Source organism: Anas acuta, chromosome 7, assembly GCF_963932015.1.
Source record: "Anas acuta chromosome 7, bAnaAcu1.1, whole genome shotgun sequence".
Taxonomy (NCBI): Eukaryota; Metazoa; Chordata; class Aves; order Anseriformes; family Anatidae; genus Anas; species Anas acuta.
In genome coordinates this window covers 8,276,222-8,300,937 of record NC_088985.1, presented here as the reverse complement: position 1 = coordinate 8,300,937, position 24,716 = coordinate 8,276,222, and the positions used below count along the sequence as shown (strand labels likewise).

Genomic DNA, 24,716 nt, shown 5'->3' with positions numbered 1-24,716 from the left:
CCTTAGGAGAACTTCCCAGCAGAAATTAACTAAAAGATTAGTTTTTAATTATTTATTAACCAAAACAACAACGTCTACATCTACATTCTCAACTATCTCCAAAACACATATGAAAAATAATACTAGGATTTAATTAGTAGTGAGAATTCATTTATAATGGAAAAACAAACAAACATAGATAATTTATAAATAGCCTTTAAAAAAAAAATCAATCAATCCTGGCTATATTTTCTCTGAGGGCAACATATTACATTCCCAAAGACATTAATGGAGCTGTGTGCAGACAGTCAAGGGCAAAATTTGACCCCCAGGACCAAATCAAATAGCAGAGAAAGATCTGTTTTTATGATCAAATAAATAAAAGCTTTAGAGCTATGTAACCTCAGTTCTAAAGAAACTTTTTGCTCTTCCTGTACAAGGAATCATTCGCCTCTGTCATTCAGTATTTTACATTTATTTTACTGACTTTGCAACAGCATACACAGAAAATATTCTCAATAACATTGCCTTTTACATGAATGTTGACATTTATGAGGGACAGATGACGTCTTTTCCCCCTTCCCCTTTTTACCCTTGTTATGAGGATTGACTGACCTAATGTTAACCCCTGCCACCGGGAATCAAGGCAAGTCATGTCATACCTTTGTTGTTATTAAGAGACTTATTGTCATGCACTAGTGAAAAATAAGCCGAGCATTAAGAATAGAAAACTAACTTTAAAACATTCCAGGTGCATTCATGCTGCTTCCAAATGCTTCAGCAAGAAAGTGAAATGAGATGCTATTATGTACCTTTGAGCTGCTTGCGACCTTTGGCCAAATCATTCATCCATTTTAGAACTTCAGGATTTGAAGTTTTGTCACCATGTGAAGGCTGAATGTAACATAAAAAGGAAGAAAAAAAGGGAACTAAGGATTACACAATCAGAAAAAAAACAGGCACAAACACATTAAACCTATCCACATACTCTGCTAAAATATCCATAGTCCCAGCTCCACCATATCATAGTGTTGCATAGACTGTTTGGCTTGGTCATGGCATGAGTTTATCATGGCTTATCTCTCCTCATTGTGGCACAGCACTACAAGGGTCTGAGTATTTTGGCTCTGATTCTAAAAAAAAAAAACATTGACTAATTGGATAAGTAGCCTCAGTGACTTCAAAAGGACTGGTCAAATACCTAATGCTGGTCAGGTTCCTAGGTGATGTGCAGGATGTTAACTGAAACACCTTGCAGGGATAAGCCTAAACTGCTTTACAACTGGGATTCTTTTGGGAAACAACACTTTAAACATTTCAACTGAACTGCTTAACTAATTAAGTGGAAAACAAACAAACAAAAAATAAACATGCAACAGAGTGATTTCAAAAGCAAACAACAATAAAAGGTTTGTATATCATTTTTTTCTTTGCATTTAGAATGCTTCCAGATTAAAATCAATTTACACTGCAATTTCAAAACTCAGATATTTTAAAGAGCAAAGAAATTTTGCAAAATAAAGCCTCTGAAATAACTTTTTTCACATTGTGATGACTATTTAAATGTGAAATTTTACTCCTAGGAGTATATGATGACCACAGGGCAGTACAATTCACAGATGTATGTTTAGGTTTGAAGGCATTAATGAGATCACAAGGTAATAATACAATTTGCTCCATTTTCACTTTAACATGGTTATAACATATCACAAATTTTCCTGTTTCGTACTGTACACATCTTAGTGTTGTGGATATTTTATATGTTTATACGACACAATTCACATTACACAGAACTAGCCTGATGATGACCAATGATCTTCAATACACTGCATAGAGCCTCAAACATCTCCTGTCAGTAACACCCCACAATTCCTATTTCTCTTATTTCTTACATCAGCTTCTATTGGACATTACACTTTAGAGGTTTACAGGAATCTGCCTGAAAGAAGGAATCTGCATGGCAGAACAAAATTTTCCAAGCAAATAACTTCATCCACAAAGTAAACAAATAGCTTTTCATCTTTTGAACCGTTTTGGTTTACAAGTCTATCAGCTATGTTTAACTGATATGCACTTCTCACACAGCTAGAAGATGCATATTTTCTAACAAAGATAATCCAAAGGAAATGCAAATTAGTCTATGCACTACTGAATATACTGAAAGATGATGAAATACATTCCCTCATTAATTATTTTCCAATTTCATAATTTGTTTTGCATAATTTTAAATACACTGGGATTCCTGCCTGCCTTTTGCAGTATTTCCCTTTATCTTTTCAATGATTATCTTACCAGGTATTTTTTTTCTTGCTCAAACTTTTCTTCATACTTTCTGATTTTTCTCTTCAGACTCTGAAGATGCTTGGTAAGTTGTGCTATTGTTTGTGGTTCTTTGCACTCTTCACAGTTACATCTAGAAGAACTTCTTGGTCTGAGAAAGCCGAACACATAGCAGCTTGATAAAAGAACTGGCTAAAACGGACTGTGCCTTTTTTCAGGCATACTTAACACTTTCTTAGCACTTTGGAATTTGCAGGTAGATTCTTTCACAGGTTTAGTTTTATGAAGTCAGCATAGTCAGCATAAAATAATTGCTTTTGTTTGAGGTTACCCTTAGGATATAGTAATAGGTTTACTATATTTCTTTCTCTCTTAATTAATTGTGGGATTTTTGAATATTTTTCAAGTTTAATTTAGTAGGTCACAAACTGATCCAGTATTTCCATTTAACAGCAGCATCTTACTTCACAAATCTTTCAAGGACAATAAGATGATTTGTAGAAGTAAACCCAGGGAGTTTATTACTGGGAATAAGCATTTTGAAAGCAATTTAGTTTCTGATTTTTTTACAATCACAAGTCAATAGATCTGATTATTATTTATACACAGTTGACTGAGTAATGTACATAAGCTTTTATGAAAGTGTGGTTCCTGACTGAAACTCACACCCTGGTTTCTCACATGTACTGTTCATATATTCATGACTTCCCTCATACCTAGTGAATGACACAAGCTATAGTTTTATTACAGATGAATTTTTTATTATTTAGTACCTTGATAATTCCCTCTACCTTAAGTTCATTTATGAAACTACTAAATAACCTTTAAAACTGTCATTGCTAACTTTAATTAACAAAGACTTCAAACAATGCTGTACTGTGTTATTACTGAAAATGCTAGATCCCATTTCCAGTATTGCAAATTAACCATGTTGAAATACACTATAATATGAAAGTTTCTTATTTATGACATAGAAGTAACTGAGAAACTTGAAGAGTCAGAGATCACGCATTGTACAAAAATTACTTAAAATATGTAAGAATTAATATATATTTTCTTACGTCATGAAAGGTTGAGCACTTGGTGGAGAAGGGGCAGACTCTGTGTCTAGATTAAATCTCTGGCTTTGGCTAAAGATAGAGCAGCGTGGTGACAAAAGAGGATTGTCTCCATCAGTAATGTGATACAGGAGTCGACTGGTCCCTAGGGAGTGATGTTCTTGTGGGCTGCTGTCCATGTCATTCTGCCAGTCTCTCTGGGCTGGTAAAGGCTCTAGAAAACAAACAAACAAACAAAAACATAAAACAATATGGATGGAAGGTCATTCACAAGATATTTAGCTACTCGGATAAATACAAATCTATACATACAGAAATATTAAAAGACTAAGTAGTCAAAGTAAACATAGCAAATAGTTGAACAAAGTACCACATGCAGGTTGAACATAGTACTGAGGATTAGAAAATAGAAAGGACAGTTACTGATTTGACATACAGTATCTTTAAATTCCATAAGAGAAGGTAGGTAGGTGTGTTTGTAAACTATGGATTATAATATAAAGATGAAGAGTTTCCCAGAAAAAAAGCATTAATTAAAATTTTATAAATCTCTTTACTTTTGAAAGCCACATTCCTGAAGCCAGAAGATAAATATACAAAACGAGCTTAATTTTGTAATTTAGCATTTTGTCCCTTGATCAAGTGAAAACCAGAACAGAAATACAGTAGTTCCTGCTAAGAATCTCTAGTGTTGCTTGCGGTATCCTGGAGAATTTCATTAAGTTTTGTCAATAACATACATATGGGTCTGAAGAACACTGGATATGAAACAGCAATAACAAAAAATAACATTCACAGTAGTTATTCAAGATAACGTACAGTGACTGCTACTTGGAGGAGTCACGCTAACAATACTTTGTTAATATTTTCTTTGACTATAAATGGAAACCTCACCTCAGGTGTTCAAAAGGTAAGTTTTTTTTATAGAAATGGTCAAGCTAGACATCAAAAGAATTTATTCTGGTCTGAAAGTAGGAACTGGTGAACCTTATCACACTGATTCTACTCATGGCTAACAAGGAAACTGATGGGCACATTACAGAGCCTACCTCCATGGAATACCAAGTGTTCATCTTCCCTTGACTGTTCCTGGGTATACTAATAGGGAGGACCACTGAATTTTCTTCCTCACCCCTCAGTGGGTAAAATGGGTGACGATAATCTAACCTAGTTGATATTTTCTCTATTAGATAATTCTGCTTGAAAACAGATTATACTTCTATGGAGAAACTCCGTATTCTCATAAAAAGCTCTCCCCGTGAGACCAAAAAGTATATGTTAAAGCAAAGAAAGTGCTCCTTCTCGGATTCCTCTACGTCAGTTTCCATAGTACAAAGCATTTTACTTCAGCTACATTTTTTTTCCTTTAAAACCATATATACATACAGCCTTTGAATTCATATAAATTATTTTATACTTCTAGGCAGCATGCATGCTATTTCTAGTCAGTATTATGTTTGCAATATAGCATGCACTTTAATACATCTCACAGAGTCATTTTATTAAATAAAGGTTTAAAAGTACACAGAAAAACAACTCTATGTGGATTTACTCCCAGAAGAGCAGGCAGGTCTAAAAAAGTTCTTTCATCTTCCATTGCTTTGCATTTTCAACTTTTTGCATAAGACAAGACAATCCCATAGTGAGCAGGTATTTTCTTTAAGATTTTAATCGATTGTTTTTAATATATCTTTTCTGACATCTGCCCAATAGACTCTAAAGTTGTAAGTCCTTATTGCTGCACTGGACACTGGGGAAAAACTGGCTCTAAATGGCACCCTTCATAGAAACCAACTATTGATTTCAAAAATAATAATTAGAATGGCCTAAAATATTATTTTATCAGGCAGTATCCAACCATTTTTGCTTTGCCGACAACAGAAGTCCAACTGTATCTTGTATAATCACAGTTTAGTTTAAGTCATGCAAAAGTTATGTGTGACTTTTGTACCTCTGAGTTCATTTACTTTAACAGCACCATTGATTATAATTATTTTAAGCATTTTCACAATAAGACTATGCAGCTGATTATTAATTCTAACCTAGCATCTTTCCTCTAGGTACTTCCTGCCCTGTAGGTCAAATTCACCTCTCCAAGATATGAGAGCAACTCCCAAGAGTTCTAAACAGAGTATGAGATTCAAGTCCTTCCCAAGATAGATCCAGAAAGACATCTGGGAGAAGGCAAGGATACAATATTGTACCAGTCAAAGGAAGTTATTTACACAGACAGCATACAGTGATAAAGACTAGAATAAAAGCTGTTCTGCAAACAAAAGTGTTGCTTTCTGGCAACTAATCTTTCCCTACTCTTTAAGACTAAAAAAAACACATTTATTCTTATATTTTTACTTCTGAAAAATAATATTGTCAATGAGAAGGAACAGGCTTTTTTATTTACTTCACCATCTTCAAACTTCCATAAACATATAATCACTGTGAAGTATGTTGACTAAGAATAGTTTCACTATTTATTTCTTATGCTCTCTTAATAAAATGAAGACACTATTTTATAGTCATATTAAGTAGCAGTCTCCATATTGTGAAAGGAAAATGATGTTAAAAAAATCAGCCAGTCTGTATATGATAGGGGCAGGAGAAAATTTTCCAGCATTTGAACTCTGGTTTACAGTGGACTGAGAAATTCTCCTTTTTCAGGAGGCAGTCTGTATTACTGATAAACCATACAGTCACAGACATCTGCCCCTTCGCACGTTTACAACCAGGCCATTTTAGTAGGCCAAACCCAGTCTCAGAAATTACAAAACAGGACACCCTCAAAACTAAACACTTCTGCAAGGTAAATGCAAAGGATGAGTAGTGGCTGGAGCAACCCCAGTGTAAAATGAAATAAACAGAGCTGCACAACATTTGAGGAGGTCCTTTCATCCAGCTAGCAAGATGAAAAGGAGACAACCTGCCTGCCAGGTAGATTTCCCAAAGGCCAAGGCCCTTCCTCTTCCTTGGCACCAGGTCCTCCTGACAGATCGCTCCACTAAAGCTTGCAAACTAAGGAAACTATACCACTTTGGTATGGACCCAAGAACTTAGTCCCTACCATACTATACCACAGATGCACTGAATGCAAGACTAACTTACAATGTGTTTTTTTTTTTTTCCCTTTAAAAAACCTTGCTTAATAACCCCCTTGCAATTCTGTATAGTCTTATTTTGCCAGCTCTAATTCAAGGTTTTTTTTCCATATCCAAAAGTAAATTGGAAATTGGTGATATTTCTCAGCAAGAGTTACTGTTAATCACTTAAAACTTGCATCTTGAAATAGCCTGTCATTTTACTAAACTGTTCTGGCTTCATTCACTACACATATAAATACATATGTTTTTTGAATTTTTTGTTGTCTGGGACATGAAACAACAGAAATGAAATGCACTACACAGTCATATTTATATTTAAAATAACACATCTGTACACGTAAATAATTTTTTTCTATTGCCTGATTCACTAAGCAAAGGCTAATAACTAGGGACACAGTATATATGGCACATCCTTGAAAGTCTGTTTCTAGCCTGGTGCAAATCTCTGGACTTCTGTCCAAGTTCAACACGAAATAACAAAGTCCCACGTGGCACCTGTACCTAAACTGCATCTTTCAGGAGATTTCATTAGTAATTTAAGAGACAGAATTAAAACTAGCTCTATCTATAAAAAATAGAAAGTCATCAAAAACAAGCAAACTAACCATAACACAGATGTTACCACGAAGGAGAATCCATTGAAATCCATTAACTAAGTAAGCTTTATCTAAAGCAGAAGTTTGAACTGCCAGAGTTACAGAGCATGCTCTGAACTACAAGAGAGAAACGCTACATCATCCAATATTCGCATGTGTAGAGGGAGATAGACACATAAGAGATAGAGAGTAGGGGTTCACTAACACTTTAAATTAAAGCAGAATCAAATTAAAAGAGAACAAATAATAAAAATAATCAAAGGAAGCCTAACAATTCATCCTAGCAATATATTATGAAACTAACAGAACAAAATAGGTTAGTAAATGACAGGAAAAGGAAATAAAACTCACCCTGCTATAAAGGAAAAAGTGCAGGTTTTGGATGAGCTGCAAAATGTCTCTACCTGTGCAGCACGTACAGATTTGTCTCTGCCTCAGTGCAAGGAATAGCACTGTTGCAAAATTAAATACCTGTATCCAAGAGCCATTAAGGTTTTTGCCTCACTGTGCAAAACCACCAGTTTTTTAAGCTAAAAAAATGAAGACCCAGTACAACAGGATATTTAGTATTCTTTATGTTCCTTCTGTCTTATAATTTTGGATTCTACGTACCATTTCTCTTAATTGTCCAATGCAAACCTTAAACTGTAGAACATCTTAAGTAGAATACTACAATTTGTGATCTTTTTAGGTAAATAACTTGCTGCTATTTCTTGCTGAAAATTATAAGCAAACAGTTTCTGAAATAAGTTCTGAATCTAGCATTTATTCAGACATTTAATGTCAATTGCAAAGGGATTACTTACCTATCTGCCTTAATTTTGACCATATGTGGTCAACAATTTATGTATTTGTGTATTCATGTCACTTGTCTGTGAGATGCATTAGTCATATTGCCTTTGACCTATTTTTCACAAACAGTGATTCCTCTTCTACTGAGCATCACGACTCAGCCAGCCCAATGACTACAAGCTATGAATTGACAAAAATAGTGCGGAGCCTTAGAGCTATTTATTTGCAAGGACTGATTTCCATATTGAGGAAAAAGGAAAGATAACACACCACAATTTGCCCACATTGGTAATTTTAAATAAAGCCTCATGAATGATTAAAATCCACATGCTATAAAACTCACCTTCACTATCTCTCTGCTGATGCATTAAACTAAAATCAATAATAGGAGAAATGAAGTGATATTGGTCTGACAAAAGAATGACAAAAATAGAATTACATGATATGGCAGATGATCTCACACAATACAGACATAGAAAAATAAAGAGCATAAATTTACTTGAACAAATTAGACTTAAACTGAAAATAAAGGAATCAGGATTCCTAAAATCTGTCTGAAAAGTACCACTCCTTTGCAGAAAAACAGAGGACTCCAGACATTCCTTCCTGCTCTTTTAACAGGTATCATCCCTTTTTGCATTACATAGCATTTGCATCAGGAAATGGTGTTTTGCATTAGCTCTGCACTGTTTCCCGGAGGATTGCAAATCTGAGATTGAACTGCAAATCACAAGGCTTTCTTATAATTGCAAATGAGAGCACATCATGACACAATCCCTTACCTCCACAACTGGCCCCATCAGGATGCACACTGGTTTGGACTGATGAAGGGGTTGGATCCTTGGGTGCCGGCAGCTGAGGAGTTTCCTCCTGGGTTGGCAGAAATGCAGAGCACAGATCGGTTTCGAGGGCTTGTAGCTTCAACAAAGAATTCTGCAGACAAAAGCAGAACATTGGGCTAGATAGAGAGTAACAAAATACAGAGATAGCTCTTCAACTCACTGAGCCCATCAGAAGCGCCTGCAAAGGGGTGTTCCACTAGCAGCTCTGAGAGGATGTGCAAGAGAACAAACACGCACTATTCCACGAGTTTCCTCACTTCTGGTTATTTAAGTCCCAATTTAAATGGATTATTCGTGACACGTGGGAAAGATGACATCGTCAGCAAAAGACAATTTATTCTAGGAAGGCAAATTGAGATGGTGTCCCTTTTCTTGGTCTTGAAGCAATACACTAAGCAAGTATTTCATTCATTGGGCTGACATCACGATCTGATGATATTATGTCCCTCCCCATTCACCATTCATAAAAAAAAAAAAAAAGGTATCCCTCTCCAGCCTATTGTGCAGTACACAGCAGCACAGCAGTGAACAAAGAGTTACTGAGAACACACTCCCTCATGGGATTCTTGGAAGAGATTTTTTTTGATTGGCTTTTTAGAGATACTTCTTTATGTAGACATTGCTTTTATGTAGGTGGCTGCTGCTTCTACAGGGCAAAAAGATCATTTCTGATCTGCTGCAAAGGCAAAATTGGCAGATCATTGTCACTTGCTGCAGACAAATCAATGGGAATGAGACCCGTTATCTATAACATCACTTCCAGCTACTGTGTCATGCTTGGTCCATTTCTCATTTTAATCTTTAATGCTGCATGCGATATTCAGCTGTGCAATCTGACACAAGCATCTTGCTGTGATGTAAACGCTGTGAAAGCCCTAATCACCATCCAACTGGGCGAAATGACTCACTATTGATACCCTGTGCATTCAGCTCCCCTTTCTCAAGGGAAATACAGCTTGCAGCTTAAAACAAAAACACACAAGGCTGTCTTAATAATCACACAGCTGGCACATTAGGAACATACATAAAATGTTAAATCACTCAAATGGTACATATTTGTAAAGAGCATTTTCTGAAAAAAAATATATATATATATTAGTCATAACAGAAAAAAATATTCCATAAGTTCATACCCTAAAATGCTCCTTTTTCCCTACTGCATCAAAGATCTGAACCCAATTTATTGATTCATTTAAAGAAATAATTTATTTATTGGAATAATTTCTCTTGTGTAAGAATATATCACCTATTTAGTAACTAGTTTAATATATTTGTACATTATTTTAATTGTAATACAGCTGTTTTATAAGCCCAAGAATGTTATAAGCCAGTCTTTTTTTTTTTTTTTTTTTTTTTTTCCTTAAAGAAGGTAAATTAATTTGAATGAAAACAGCAGGGAAGACTTTCAGCCTTGATCCTTTTATAGAATTCAGGCAGTGAAAAGGGATTGGAAAGCAGCTCTTTCAAGGAGATACCTCAAAATAGGGAAGTTTTGAAAAAGCAAAAAGTGATTTTTCCCTGTGAAACTAAGTATGCTGGCTTGAATGGGCACCCATGGTGTTGGTTCTTGACGAATTTTCATGACCCATAGGGCTTCATTTTCTACAACCTCTCACCCCACCTAGACCCAGTGTGGCTGTGGAGTTACCACAGCAGATGGGCAGTGTTTTACAGTAACTATACAATTTACACACTAGTGAGAATTCTGATCCCAGCACTGACCTTATCTCACGGACTGCTGATAGCAAGCACCTTTCCAAAATTTGCAAGTGAGTCTCTAAGTCTCCCAGTATGGAGAACATAAACAAATAACTGGCAAAAACACCTAACCTTCATGGACTTCAGCATTTGAAAAAAAAAAAAAATCCCAAGTCAAGAAAATACACTTATTTTGCATCACTATTTCTTATGATACGTTAATATTTATGGCAAGCTCAGTATAAGAGCATTCACACAGACTACATTGTTAAACACTATTTCAGCAATGCCTGTGGTGTAATTCACCAGCTGGTTTATACTGAGTTTTATGTGACTTCAGACTTGATGCTCATTCCAACTTTATTCTGGTGCCTGCCACTAGTGCTATGCAATAATTCCTGATTCGTGTTAATAGAAATGAAAGGACATATCAATATTTGAAATGGATCCTTAAGTTCATTGGAAAGAAAACCAATACCGTCACCTCTTAAGAACAGTATTTTGCAAATTTGAAAAAGAAGCAATTATAATTGTCTTGGGAAAGGGTTTCTTATATTCGCTGTCCTCTTAAAGTAACTGACAATTCAAATAACTTGAGCTATATCAATTCCACTAGTGGAAGAAGAAACAAAATCCTACATTATTGCAGATCAAAGATAATGGAAAAATATAGACATTTACAGGAAGTCCAAGGAAAACAGAAAGAGATGCAGTGTGGTATTTCATTCCTATTTGTAATACCTGCTACTGCTTTAAGAAAACATAGTCATTAAAGTATCATACTCTTGTCTGCTGGAGAAAAAACAGTACAAAAGGATCACCATTTGCTGAGGAAGTTCAGCCCTGCAGTAAAGAAGCCATCTTTACAAACCAGCAAGCTTGTAGACTGTATCCACTGACCATCTCTCTTTCCAGCAAATGATTATTAAAAATCAAGAGTTGAGGCCTTAGGGCAAGGAATTATTGAGATGACAGATAACTTCTTATATCTAAAGATAAATACCACGCACCTATACTCACACTGCTATATCACTCTGGACAACGTGACGCTGAATGAACAAATGTGCCCTGTTTATCACCAAAATTCTCTGGCAATGAATGCAAGTCCCATGGAATAGCTTTATATATATATGTATAAAATTTATTTAATTTTTTTAATTGGTGCTATCAGTACCTGCCTCTCCAGCTGAAGGTCTCCTGCATGGGGCCCTGTAACACCAGCCCTATGCGCTGTGTCAGTCAGCATAACCAGGGAGCTGCAGCCCAAGGGAAAAAAATGTGCCAAATGGAGTCTCACAGCACAACAAAATTTCCCTTGTTGCACCAAGGGCTATGGTACCATTAAGCCTGTGAATTAATCAGCACTCACAGCAAATCACCAGAGAAAGCCAATAGCTACCAATGGCCGAAAAAGAGCCATTGCTGTTAGAAATAGTTTTGCTCCCTGTTTCATTTGATTCCTGTGGAAATGTAAGATCTGGTAAATTTAGGAACTGAGGAAAGAGGGAAAGGGATTGGGTCTGCCCCTTCCCATAGACCCTGCCCAGTGTCAGAAAAGCCTGGGCTTGCTGCAGTCGATGTAAGTTGAAGCTGCCTTTCCCCACACAATGTTTCTGAATATTCAGGATGGCTGCACCCTGCCCCTGGGCCTGCTCCTGCTCCTGCCCACCCTGGGACAGGAAGGCATCTATTCCACTATATCCCGTTTATTGACGGATTTACTGGATTTATGAAATCAGCTGGGGCAGAGAAAGAGAATAATCCAAGCTTTCAGAATTTAATGGCCTTTGAAGTGATTCATACGGAAGGGAAACTGAACAAATATCAGCCTGTTCAATTTCCTCACCGTAAGGAAATTAAAAGCAGAGCTAGAGCAGTGACATACAAAAGCATCTCCCTTGCCTTTTAATCAGAGAGTTGAGGTTAAAATAAGATAGGTGTATTTTATATGAATATAAATAAATCTGTGGTATCTGCTAGGGCAATTCTTGTGTCTTGAGGCAAATGACATTTTCAATTCAAAATTTCCCTTATGAGGAACAAACAAGCAACTATAAGATAGAACAAGATATGCCTGGGTTTGTACAATGTCACAGGTGACCAGTGAGGAGAGACAACAATTTCTCTAATGCAAGAAGGGAACTTGTTTTCTAATGGCACATTTCCATTTGGGTTTGAGGGAGACCTGAGATATGCTACAATCTAAGATTTTGCAAAAGAAAGTTAGCACCAGAATGTAGATCTTGTTCATTCCCCATAAATGATTTACATTTTATTTTCTGATCTATTTATTTGTTTTAGTATCTCAGTTTTTATTATAATATGTTATCTTAACCTTTAAGGAATCCTTTGTAAGAATTTTAAATCTTGTAATTTAAATCTTGTGTGTAGCCAGGAGTTGGACTCAAGGACCCTTTTGGGTGCCTTTGACCTCAGGATTTTCTATGATTCACCAATTTTGGTTCTGGAAATTCTAGTGAAATTTGCAATGGAGATTCTCAGAAGAAATGATTATTTAGTAATTCCTCCCAGGACCTTAATTGGCTTGACCAGTGCTGAGAATGCTCCCGTATATTGGTCACAGAAAGTGCCTAGTTATTATCAGGATTTTCAACAGTGAGCTGCACAACGATGACACAAATGCACAGGAAATAATTAAACGTAAGGAGAAAATTAAGTCTGAATTCTTTCAAAAGGACACAACATTGTGGTTTTCTCCTAATGAAAGTCAGGCATCTATTAAGAGGCATAGATATTCAGTGGCTCATTATGGAAACAAAGCTGTTTTTCCATGGTTTGACAGGACTAGACTTCATTTTCTCCACCTGCCTTTATTGTCATCTTATTCTACACTTAAAATTTTGTCTGCTCCTTGTTTAAGTCCAAGCATGTTTGCAGTTCTATCTTCCAGTATTAAGTTTGCTCTATGCTAGTATGCAGATACCCTTATTTGTGGAAGATGCTTTATAATGTTTGCCATTTTCAATAACTGCATAACTTGTTTTTGGCCTTCCGTATATTGCCTTGACTGTGACAGTTCAGCCCAGGCTCATCCATGGTCACACTGACAGTTTCTTTGTGCTCTTCTCTTATGCTGTGCTTCTGACATAATTACTATGAAAAAAGCTCCCGTTTCGAGTGTTACAGGTATTTCCTGGCTTTCCTTGCTTTCTCTCTTTCCTCCAACTCTCCCCTCCTACTGACAAGCCTACCTTTCAGAATACATTGTACGGTTCATAGTTTATTTATACAGGATGTAGCAACCTTGAGACCTTATTTTTAAACAAAACATAATTGATGGTTGAACATATTTAAGCTGTAATATGATGAAAAAATCAAACGTTCTTGCAAGACGTCATTTCATTTAGTCAATACTCAATGTTTCTTTTCCGATCACAGACAGAAAGCAGCATAGCTCACTTAAAACATTTTTAAAATCTCTTGCTTCCAACTTTTAAAACATTATAGTAGTCTTGCATCACATTATTATGCTTTTCTCCAAAAACATGACTAGAATGATTCATTAAAAAGCTAACCTAAAATTCACAAGTGATTATATTATTCCAAGAGCTGAGAATTAACGAAAAACAAATATTTGATTCAAAATTTGTAACACCATATTTCAACTTTCGGTTACACTCACCTCACTTAAGCTGTGCAGTTGCTCTGTTGCTTCCTTTTGTGAAATATATGCTTTCTGATCTAGACTACAAAATAAAACAAGAATTTTCACTCAATAAATTGCTTGTGTGTGCTGCAAATATTTTAAACTTTTCATCATGTCTATACATAAATTGCAAGTTACAGGGTATTTATTGAAAAAATAACATTTCTATGAAAGTTACTTCTGTATTTTATACCTCATGCAAAAAACACTGGTGATTTTATGGAATTCTACATAATATATTTAAACTCTGAATGAGAACCTGGAAACTATAACTTTGAAGTGTGGACTCACTCTGTCATACAAAGAGTCCTGTGGCAGCATGATTGGCTCTCAGCATCATAAGCTAATAGGGTTAAAGCCAAAAATAAGTCCAAACATTTAAACCTAAGTACCATTTGTCCCACATGCTTTAAGTTAAGAACAAAAGTTTTCCTGTATCAGAGCCATAAAGAATAAATCTTTCTGTATTTCTACTTGATGGTATTTTAGGCTCCCAGTCGTCAACTTTCTGCTTAAGTACTCTTTTGCAAATTTCATAGACTCACAGGACTCTCAAGAGGAGCTGGAAAACCTTTAAACAATAGAGATTTCCATGTGTTCATAGCTTTGCTTTTCTCTCAGTGTATCACCACTTCTTCGTGCAGAAATAGGAAAGGAAGGTCCTGGGCCAGCAAGGGGAAAATCAGTCAGCTTCCCGCTGACTACCTAGAGAGAGGATTGTTTCATATCCATGCAAATGTAGTCATTTCCTAGGGATCCACATGCACAACAGCTTCAGGGTTAGTTACAGGCATCTATCAAGGACTGAAACTGAAGCCTAATAAAAACCTGCAGTGGATTAGGTGAGAAACCTGCAAAGCCTGATACCACAGTTCTATCATTTCCCAAAGCAGAGGCTCTCTTTCCACATAAAACTTCAAAGATTGACATGGGTGTATCACAAGTTGACTTGCAACAACAGCATTCAGCTGAAGCAAGAAAACCATTGCTGTCTCAGAGAATGAGATTTCTCATTACTGAAAAGGTGGCAATATTTGTTCAAGACTTGTCCCTGCAAGAACTCACTCGTGGATGTGATCAAAATCATTACAATACGCGGATTCCCTTGGACAAATAGTTCATATTTTTCAACCTATCATGCTCAGTCTCATCCCAGCAAAACCAAGCAGTTTTTAAAGTCTCTAGAGACAACAAAGTACAGAGAGATAAACACAGTCTTCTGTGTAGTTCTTAACCAAGAACTATATAGTTCTTCATAGATTTACAATGCATTTGAAGACTGAAACGTGCAAAAAGTCTGCCACAAAAACTTTCTATACTAAAGTAGACATGATAGTCATAGTACAATGAACATCCACTTGCCTTCAAAAAGGCTCTGAGATGTGCAATTTCTGTAGGAACAAAAAGGAGCCATTTTGGTGGTGGTACATGTAGCACCAGCATGGGGAGGCCTCACAGGCGAGCCAGCCCAAACCTCACTGAAGATATATTGCTCAGAAGCGCATGACTGATTGCTGGAGGCACTTAAGCAGCAAGGTGCCTTTGGCTGACTGTTGTACCAGCATCTATCGGTATAGCTCACCACATGTATATTTTTTGTGCTATTTCTCCTAAAAATGAATAGCAAACATCTCTGTAGTGTGAAGAGAACAGAAGGAAAACCAAATTACAGAAGCAAAGAGATTGATGCCTAACAACTGATCTCTAGCTTTTACCCAGCAGCAATAACAGTATGAGGCAGCAGAAAAGTTTTAAAAGACTATGAAATACCATGGGGAGTCAAAGAACCAACTGAATAGGGAAAAGTGAAATGTTCATAGTTTTGTTGTTTTGTTTAATAACATATAAGGAAGGACCTGCAAGACTACAAACAGCTGAAGAATCAATCCATTAATGAAGATAAAAATATTTAGAGTGATTTATGACATTGAACAAGTGCTAGACAAGTGGAAAGGAAGAAAAAGACATGTCAAATTTGTTCTCTTCTGGTATTATTTGGATGACTCTTTTCAGGGTGCATCAGATGCAGCAGAACTTAATCTACCTCAGCAAAAGAAAACAAAAAAGCTAAAGAAGGACATTAGCAGTTCTTATAGATGCAGGATGATATTCTACATAATTCACAGCTATATCACTCATGAATCTTGCACTCTGGAGGGTAAAAAGTTTACAGCATCCCTGCAGTACTATCTGTCTCATTCAGGATAATGTACTTGTCTACTGTTTTAGGGATGCAGAAGTCTTGCATTTTATTCTTTTTATTTCACTAAAAATACTGGAATAAGATGTTCTTAGCTTTACGTTCTTTGGGTTCAGAAGATGCTAAATGTTTTTTCTGAAATCCTTAACATGAATAAACCTTTACAGCCATCTATATATGCTGAGTTAATCCTATGCTATAGAGTTTTGGGGTGTGCTTCTTTGTTTTCACCAAGATTAACCGCTCTGCTAGGCAAATGCAGGTTATCTGATTGTCACCAGGCAACAAAGGGCTTACAATTTAATAACTAAGGGTTGGATCCTACTCTCATTAAAAGTCAATCACAAATTATCCATTAACTTCAAAAGCAGCAGTAGGAAGCCCTAATTTTCCATCTGTACTGAGAACATTAAAATTATTTTGAACTGCAGCTGAAATTTTAAATAATTGCAGACAACCCTTATTTTTTATTATTGACGTCACATAAAATAATGAAAATGTAATTCTCTCTATAACTACTATTCAAATATGTGTAACATAATTCTTCACAAAATATAAAAAGCCTGATCTCTCACCCTTCCTGCAGTCTGGCAACTCTGGCTTTGGCAGAATTACTGTGTTCTGCTATGGCACAGATGACAAAGATTCAATCCAATACCATGTACATTTGAAGCTTGTGGACGTAAAAATAAAAATCTAAATGTTAATTATCATAACAGAGCTCCTAACAGACTTCAAGGAGAGGATGAATTTGCATGAACAGTGAGCTGTTTAAAAAAAAACAAAAAAAACAAAAAAACAGACCAAAACATGTAAAGTATTGAATTATGCATGATGCCACTTCTAAACCCATATAAAATTCAAATAAAAACACATAATTTTAAAAACTAGGGAAAATGTTTAAACATAACCTAAGCAAATTCAATACTTATTTCCCAGACTAAAACCAGAAACGAGCATTAAATTCTATAATCTTGACATCTCCACCCTTTACGCTCCTCCCAGTTCTACCTCGGATTAGGACTAGATTCCTGTATGTTTAAACCTGTGTAACCCTGGATTAGTCTAACACCATTCTCTGGAGATGTTTATACACCACAGTGCCACATGCGCTCAGCGTCTTGGGCCAAATAATGCATTAGAGGTGCCATCAGTGACAACTCCTTGAAAGCAAACTCTACTCTGTGCTGTGGATTGAAACCTTTTCTCCAGATTCACTTTCAGTCTGTCCTGGACCCATATTTCTTCCTCATCTCCAGTCTATCAGTTTTACCCTGCCCACTGTGAGAATGGCCTGCCAGGAGAACAGCTCAGAAAGTGTAGTCTCAGTACCATGTCAGGGGACTGACTCAGCCTATCCAGAGGTTACATTACATGGGTTCACAGAATGGCAGACCTCACAACCAACACACTTCAGCATCAGGGAAATGGAAACATCATTGCTGAGACCCACAAATGGCAAAAAGCACTATAAAATTCAATCGTACTCACCACCTCATACAGAGCTGCAAGCAAATGCTTAAAAAGCTGGCTTACGAATCTTTAAAAAGCAAAGCAGAACCACAACAGGCTTTTGGATTAACATAAAATGTGGACTCTCAATAAAACATCTTTAAGGGCACAAGACTGCTTGGACACATCCTACGCTACTCTATTGGCAGTCCCTGAATGCTGTAGCAAGCAGACATCCAGAGAGCCAGCAGAGCAGTGTCTGTCTCAAGTTGCAGTAGTTAAAGGCTGGCTGTGGACCACCATTATCTGCTTTTCTTATTATGAGTGCCTCTCATACTCACCAGCCACAGTTCTTATTTGGGCTACAGGAATATGCTTTTTTCTTTTTCCCCTTTGTCATCCCACCACCACTACTGCTGCCTTTTTTTAATTATTTTTTTTTTTTAAGTGGATAGCAACCCAAGAGTTTGCTCGTGGATTTTCCATTTCTTGATACAAGAAGTATCACTGGCACCTTATACACCAATATTTTAATATCAATACTCCTGAAGAAACTGCTTTTAGGAACTGATCCATCATTTCCCAGAAAAACAGTATTTCATCAGCAAATCAAGATTTGCTGACACAGAGGTAAGCACAGACACAGACTGGTCGTGATGAATTTTCGCCAGATCTGAGGTAATCTGGCCAGGTTTTCTCCTGGCTTGCCTGGCCACCTGCATGGGGATGAAGCCTCCCCAGCTCAGCCTCACCCATGAGGCTCCACAACATGGTATGGGGACATCAGCAATTCTGCATCTTCCCTGCTCTTTCTGACGCATCTCTGAGATGTATCTGTTGGAAGTATGGAAGATATCAGTCACCACTTGAACTGCACTCGAAAGCTATTTGCCTTAAAAACTTTGTTACTGAAAGCCCTGCTAGAGCTCAGCCTCCCATGGGGGAGCACAGACATCCTGGGAGGTTCTGGCTGAGCCCCAGATCCAGGAAAGCCCAGGGCTCTCAGCATTCCCAGGTTTCCTGGAGAAGAGCTGTAGGTCTGACAGCAACAGCTATCCTGAAACTTCTGCAGAAACTGCAGTCCAACCCAGGGACAAGCTGGGTCCTACTGAATGAAACTGTTGCATTTCTATTTTGTTTGGGGAATAGGAAGGAGGGGAAATTTTTTCTTTGTCAGGAAAAAAAATGTAGTTCCCCCACTGACTTGAACACGAACTTCTCTGAAAAACTGATATTCCCACTGCCCAGGAGTCCCATGCTTCAGCCCCCTGTCTAACAAATATCTGAAGAAAACACCATCCTCCACTCAGGTAAACTGCGGGCTCAGCTCTACAATCCAGATTAGTTTTGCTGATTGACTTTAAGAAGGCAATCAGTAAGAGCAGCTTTTTGTAATCATGCAAAATCATACATGCTTTCCTGTTCTCTGTTAAAGGAAAAAAAAAAAAAAAAAAAAAAAAAAAAGACAATTCTCTTTATTGCACCATTTGTTCCTGGGGCTTGCATATAATTTTTACCTCCCAGAGGTGCAGATTATATTATATTCTTATCCAAATCCAACTGCACACAACGTCTAGAGCAGTATTCAATGTAATCAGTGGCAACAGTATTAGAAATTCATGTTCTTCTAATAAAATGCAAAGGCTTCCATCTACACAAATGGCATTTCACATTCTAAATTGATGCTGATTTTCATAAAATTATGCACTATAAACACCTCAAAGTTAAAAACCTTGATTCACAGGGCAAATACAGCTTAGCCAAGAACAAGACAATATCCCTTCATTCTTCTGTTTCAAATGCAATAGATATCCTTAAATCTCTTCACCAAGTACATTCTCCTATTTCTCCCAAATCCCACTAACTTTTCCTTCACTGTTTCAGTGGTTGTGAGTGATTATAAAGTGAAAGCACCCAACCAACAAACAACCCCTCCACCCTAACAATCTATGCATGCACTTGTGCCCTATATCTATGAATTGTTTCTCTTACATTGCGAGTTCTGCTCTTCTGTCACGTATCTGTTTATGAAATTCCTGTGTTATGTCACCCTGAATTTAGATTGCTCTGCTAAATGGGGACTGTGCCCAAAAGTTTCTTGTGTCTCAGCAGTTTTTATCCATATCTAGTCAAATTAAAACTGACCTGGTTTTGGACTGACTAGAAGAGATTTCAAAAACTCCATACAGTTCAGACGTATTTAGATTTTAAACTCCAATGAGACTCATTACAGAGCTATAGCAATATGAAGAAATTATATTATAGAAAGAACAAGGACGCTTACTAGAAATAATCCACCTTAGTCTGAGACAGAAATAAATCCTTCCTCTCCTATCTTCCCCATACACATCAGATAGACAGAAGAGCCTGACCAGTGGCACCCCTGCAGTAGTGTGGTCACCTCCTCTTCTCTAAAAGACCAGAAAGCTTCTGGTCTGTGAGTTACGTATCCTAGGAAGTTGCAACATTCCAAAGAACTTTCACTTCTACCAGTAACCTAGCAAAACTCAACTAGAAGATAGAGAAACTCAAGTTTTGCAGGGCTAGCAGATGCATTTTGTCAAAATCTAACTATGACCGTTGTCTGCTCCCAAGCCTAAATACCTAACCTTTGCCATGTTCCAGAACAGAGAAGGCAGAAAACAAGGCAAGACATCATAGCTCAGCAGCTGTATTTCACAGCCCATTGCACAAGCCAGTTCTGGGATCCTGACACAGCAGCCAGTGATCTGCACAAGCTGAGACATGGGCACATAATGACTCTCTGGCCCAGTCAAAGCCTACTGCTGGCAAAGAGATGAGGCAAGCTGCTGGTAAATCTTAAGAGGAGTCACCAGTCAGAGTGACCCTGAAACTGAAAGTGTTAACCTCAGCATAAGCAATTCAAAGTCCTCTGCCCTAGCTGGGTGGTGGGAAAGTTAAGACAGCTGAAGTGAATGCAATGTGTGTGTGAGGCCAAGGACCATGAGTCAATGTGTTCACTCCATGCTCAAAGTCCCTTTTTTTGGCAGCAAAATCAACTCCATTTTGTTTTAATAATGAAACTAAGACATGGCCAGAACTGATATGTGATCACTAAGCTTTCACAGCTCTCAGCATGATAAATCGAGGTGCCACTATTTAACAAACTTGGCACTTGTGGATAGCCAGCTTCCTAAGGAACTACCAAGGTGTTAAACAGAAGTAAATAGCACAGCGAACAGCAGTTTCATACCGGGCAAACTGAAAAGGCCAAACAGTTGAAGTGCACTGGGTAACTTTCCTGTGGTTGCTGTTTAATTCATACACGCTATGGCTTTTATGTTGAAAGTCCATCTTTCTTTCATTACGTTTCTGTTACCAGTCATGTTACTTCCTTATCTATCCTAACACAGATCCTACCAGCAGAGCGTTGGGTAGGTCTAACTCTCTAGTACCAAACTCACTATTCTCCTCTCGACAAGTAATCCATGTGATTTTTTCCTAGGGTAAAGAATGCCAGAGATGTAGAAGGCAGGTTTCCTAGGTTAGGGGTAATTAGAAACACTTTCTGATATGCAGGATTTGCAGTGTCTCAATTGCAGATACAAGCATTGGAGGGTGAATATAGTTCTTTCTGAAAGCTAATTAAATGCTTGGTCATTCTGCTAAAGTTTCCTTTGAGAGCACAAATTAAAATCATTTACAACATTGCCTACTAAAGGCTGTCATGAAGGCAACCAGATAAAAGCATCATAAAGCATCAAAATACCATCGGATGGCAACTGTTATAACTGACCTAGCACCAGCTTGAGACAGGCCTTGAAGGCAATGAGCTGTGTGTGCCCACTAGCTGTGTCCTGATCCACTGATCATCCCCAGGGCATACAGCTGCTGCTCAAGTCCCCTCCAAAGAGAGCCAGAGCCTCTGTCACGCTGCAGTGGAAGCACTCAGAGCACCAAGCCTGCCACGCACCTTCAGGCAGAGAACAGAGATCAGAGTCCTGGCTCACCTGCCTGAAACTCTACGTGCACAGCAAAGCAGGGCTGATCCAGCACCTCAGCATGGGAAATCTATAAAGCAGTACCCTGAAAACTGATGACTCTGAAGAGCATGACCTTATTGACACAGTACAAGCCCGTCAGTAAGAGCTAAATCTTATCCTTGGGACGTGCCTTTGCTGGTAGGTCGGGTCAGCTGGGTGAGGTGAAGCCCCATTGCCAGCCTTTTGCAGAGCTGTGAAGGATTGGGAATGGAATTCTGACTCCCAGTAGTTACCAGAGGTAGGTTACTTCATGATCTGCTGGGTTGCCTGTAAACAAGAGCTAGCTAACTCTTGACCTGAATGTGCCCCCCTATCCTTCCATACCCTTCACAGCATTGAAACAAGCACAGTTCCATGGTGCTCAGGGTGTAAATGATATGTAAATGTATACATACCCATGGTAAAATCAAGTGTGTGGCTTCCAATTTCTCAGTGGGAACACAGCTCTGAGAAAGACTGAGGCAAGTCAGCGGGCGGGGGGGGAGGGGAAGGGTATTGAGCTATTGAGCTATTTTTGAAACTTAGCATTGGCACACAGGAACTGAAATTTCTGATCTGAGGATGTTTTTCCTGTTTGAAATTGAAGCGGTTTAAAGAAAGATAAAATTTGCATTCTTATCTTCATCCCTTTCATTTTCTCCAAACAGTTCTAGGCACATAAATACAGAATACAACTGCCAATTGGGAGCCAGGAGTCTGAATATTTTATATGAAAGGCAACAAATGAATTAGCCTTTCCTAGAATTAATCAGAAATGAAATGCACTGTCTTATCCCAAAGCTTACCTTGGTTGAAACCTCACAACTTCTTCCTGGCATCTGAAAGACACGTTCTGTGCATAGTCATTAGCTGAGTATCCTTCCTTCTCCTGCCTGTCTGAGAGGCCTGGCAATGAGCTCTCCAGCTCCTGCAGAAAACAACAAAAATGTTCAATGTCCTGTCAGTACTGATCAAACTCAGCTGAATATTTTGCTTTAAGGAAGAAAGAGCTTCATGGGACTGGATGCTGATTTGTGGTTCATTGTTGTTTTTTGGTAACAATCTGCAAACAATTGGAAAACACAGAGTAGAAAAGGTTTTAAACAAAAAAGTGTCATTCACTGTAAAATGCTTTTTGAAACCAAAGCAGACAAGAAGCTACTGTAACCCATTTGCTGTTTATTAGTTAGATAACATATGTCAGCATCTGAGCTAAGAGGTGCTGCACACAGAGTTCAATATTTTTTGCTTATTTATAAATTTACATTTAAATTGAAATTATTTCTTCATATGTCAGTAATATTTCTTTGCTTGGGCATAATCAGAAAAATTTTGGCTGACAAAAGCAAATTCAGTTCACTTAAATACAATTTGTAAAGTTTACCCAGCGTCTTGTTCCTATTGCTCTTTCCCTTCCCCAGCATATTCACAGCTTAATGAATAGAGTATTTCTGCAGAAGAGTGAAAATCAGTGAGCAAAATAAAATAAATAAATAAATAAATAAATAGATAAAAATCAGACATCTAGCCAAAAAGGAAATAAAAAAGGCAATTTATGCAACAAGTCAAGGCCAGAACTAGGAATTAGAAAGGAACACACTTGACTTCAAGCTTTCAGAAACCAGTTGTATGTCTGTGACAATTTATTTAGCATGTTTTAATTTCCTTACCTATAAAATGGGTTATAATATTTCCCTTGCATTGAAAAGGGGTAAGTCAATGAAGGTTTTTTCAAATCAAAAGGTTTTTTTTACTTTATTAGCTTTTATCAGCCAATATTTTATTCTGCTCATTTTCAAAATTAAAATGCAATGTGTTTTGCAAAACAATGCATTCACTTCCCCTGGTAAAACAATGTTCATGAGTTTGCTCCAGTCTCAAAGCTTAGATGCAAGCTTGAAAGTCAGAAGATTGGATCGGGCTGCTTGGATGGGAATTTGGAGTGCTGAAGTCATCCTGCACTTACAAAAAACATGGCTGCTTTTCACTTCCTTCTTATCTTGTTCTATCTTTACAGATTATGAATGAATCTTGCTTAGAGATACACTATTTAAACAGAAGTAAATTATTATTTTATAAAATTGCAAACTCTACTAAAAGTTATAAAATTCAAGAAAGTTGCCTCAATGATCTTCTCTCTGGAGAAATATTCAGTGCTTGTTTCTTAAAATTAATGTGGAAGGACTAAAGGAACTTGTAAAAAAAATGGTAAAAAATAAATAAATAACAAGTCAAATCATTGGCATTTTACTTCCTTTTTATGATGATATTTTAACTATATTCTTACAATTTATTTTAATCTAAGTCCTCTTATAAAGTACCAGGATACTTGTTGAATAAGGGAATATTAATTTCTACTTAGTCTATGAGATCTGTAAAAATATGCCTGTACTGCATTCACAGAGGTGTAAATATTTGTGCTTAGATGTGCTTAAATTCAAGTTGACGACAACAGCTGTTAAAACAGGCAAAAATAAAACTTTGGGTACTATGTAAATGATCAAAACAAGTTTAGCAATTTTATCTTGAGGCTGAAATCTTCTCAGTGTTGGACTGTTTAAATTATTCAGTTCCAAATAGCCAGTCCAGTTGAAAGTGATAAACCAAACCTGCATTTGGTAAGTGGTAAACTTGCTTCAGCAGAAGCCTCTTTTGCAACAAGTTCCGCTCTCCACTATCAGCAGAGAGAAAATGACAATTCAAGATGTTCTCTGCTAGGTGAAAGTTGAGGACCATAATACATGGGGTGTTTTTTTTGTTTGTTTGTTTTGTTTTTTAATTATTATTATTTTTGTGGTGGTGGTGGGTTTTGGTTGTTTGCTTGTTTTGTTTGTAAGTTAGGATGTTATAGAAAAACCCTAGAGAATCACCCTTGATGGGATGACTGTTTCTTTAGAGCAACAAAATCCCTTTCTGCTGTGTCAGAGGCAACAAACAGCATAGAGCTGTCTTCCATTTTATTTTTATTTATTTTGATAGGACAAGGAGTAATGGTTTTAAACTAAAAATGGGTAGATTTAGATTAGATATAAGGAAGAAATTCTTTACTATCAGAGTGGTGAGGCACTGGCACG

At 37.2% G+C, this 24,716-nt stretch overlaps 1 protein-coding gene across 12 annotated transcripts in view; it reads right to left on the bottom strand.

Annotated features, from left to right (window-relative positions):
- The window catches only part of FAM13C (family with sequence similarity 13 member C), a 132,078-nt gene that overhangs the window by 14,144 nt on the left and 93,218 nt on the right, over positions 1-24,716 (bottom strand). For 10 of the 12 annotated variants that reach the window (XM_068688749.1, XM_068688750.1, XM_068688752.1 and 7 more), the window contains 7 exons: positions 22,449-22,570; positions 13,984-14,047; positions 8,583-8,733; positions 8,144-8,209; positions 3,321-3,531; positions 2,272-2,410; positions 792-873 (listed from right to left, as the gene is read on the bottom strand). In XM_068688749.1, the coding sequence (XP_068544850.1) occupies positions 792-873; positions 2,272-2,410; positions 3,321-3,531; positions 8,144-8,209; positions 8,583-8,733; positions 13,984-14,047; positions 22,449-22,570 (835 nt within the window). The remainder of the gene's footprint in view (positions 1-791; positions 874-2,271; positions 2,411-3,320; positions 3,532-8,143; positions 8,210-8,582; positions 8,734-13,983; positions 14,048-22,448; positions 22,571-24,716) is intronic. The other 2 variants (XM_068688755.1, XM_068688761.1) reach the window with 1 other exon arrangement.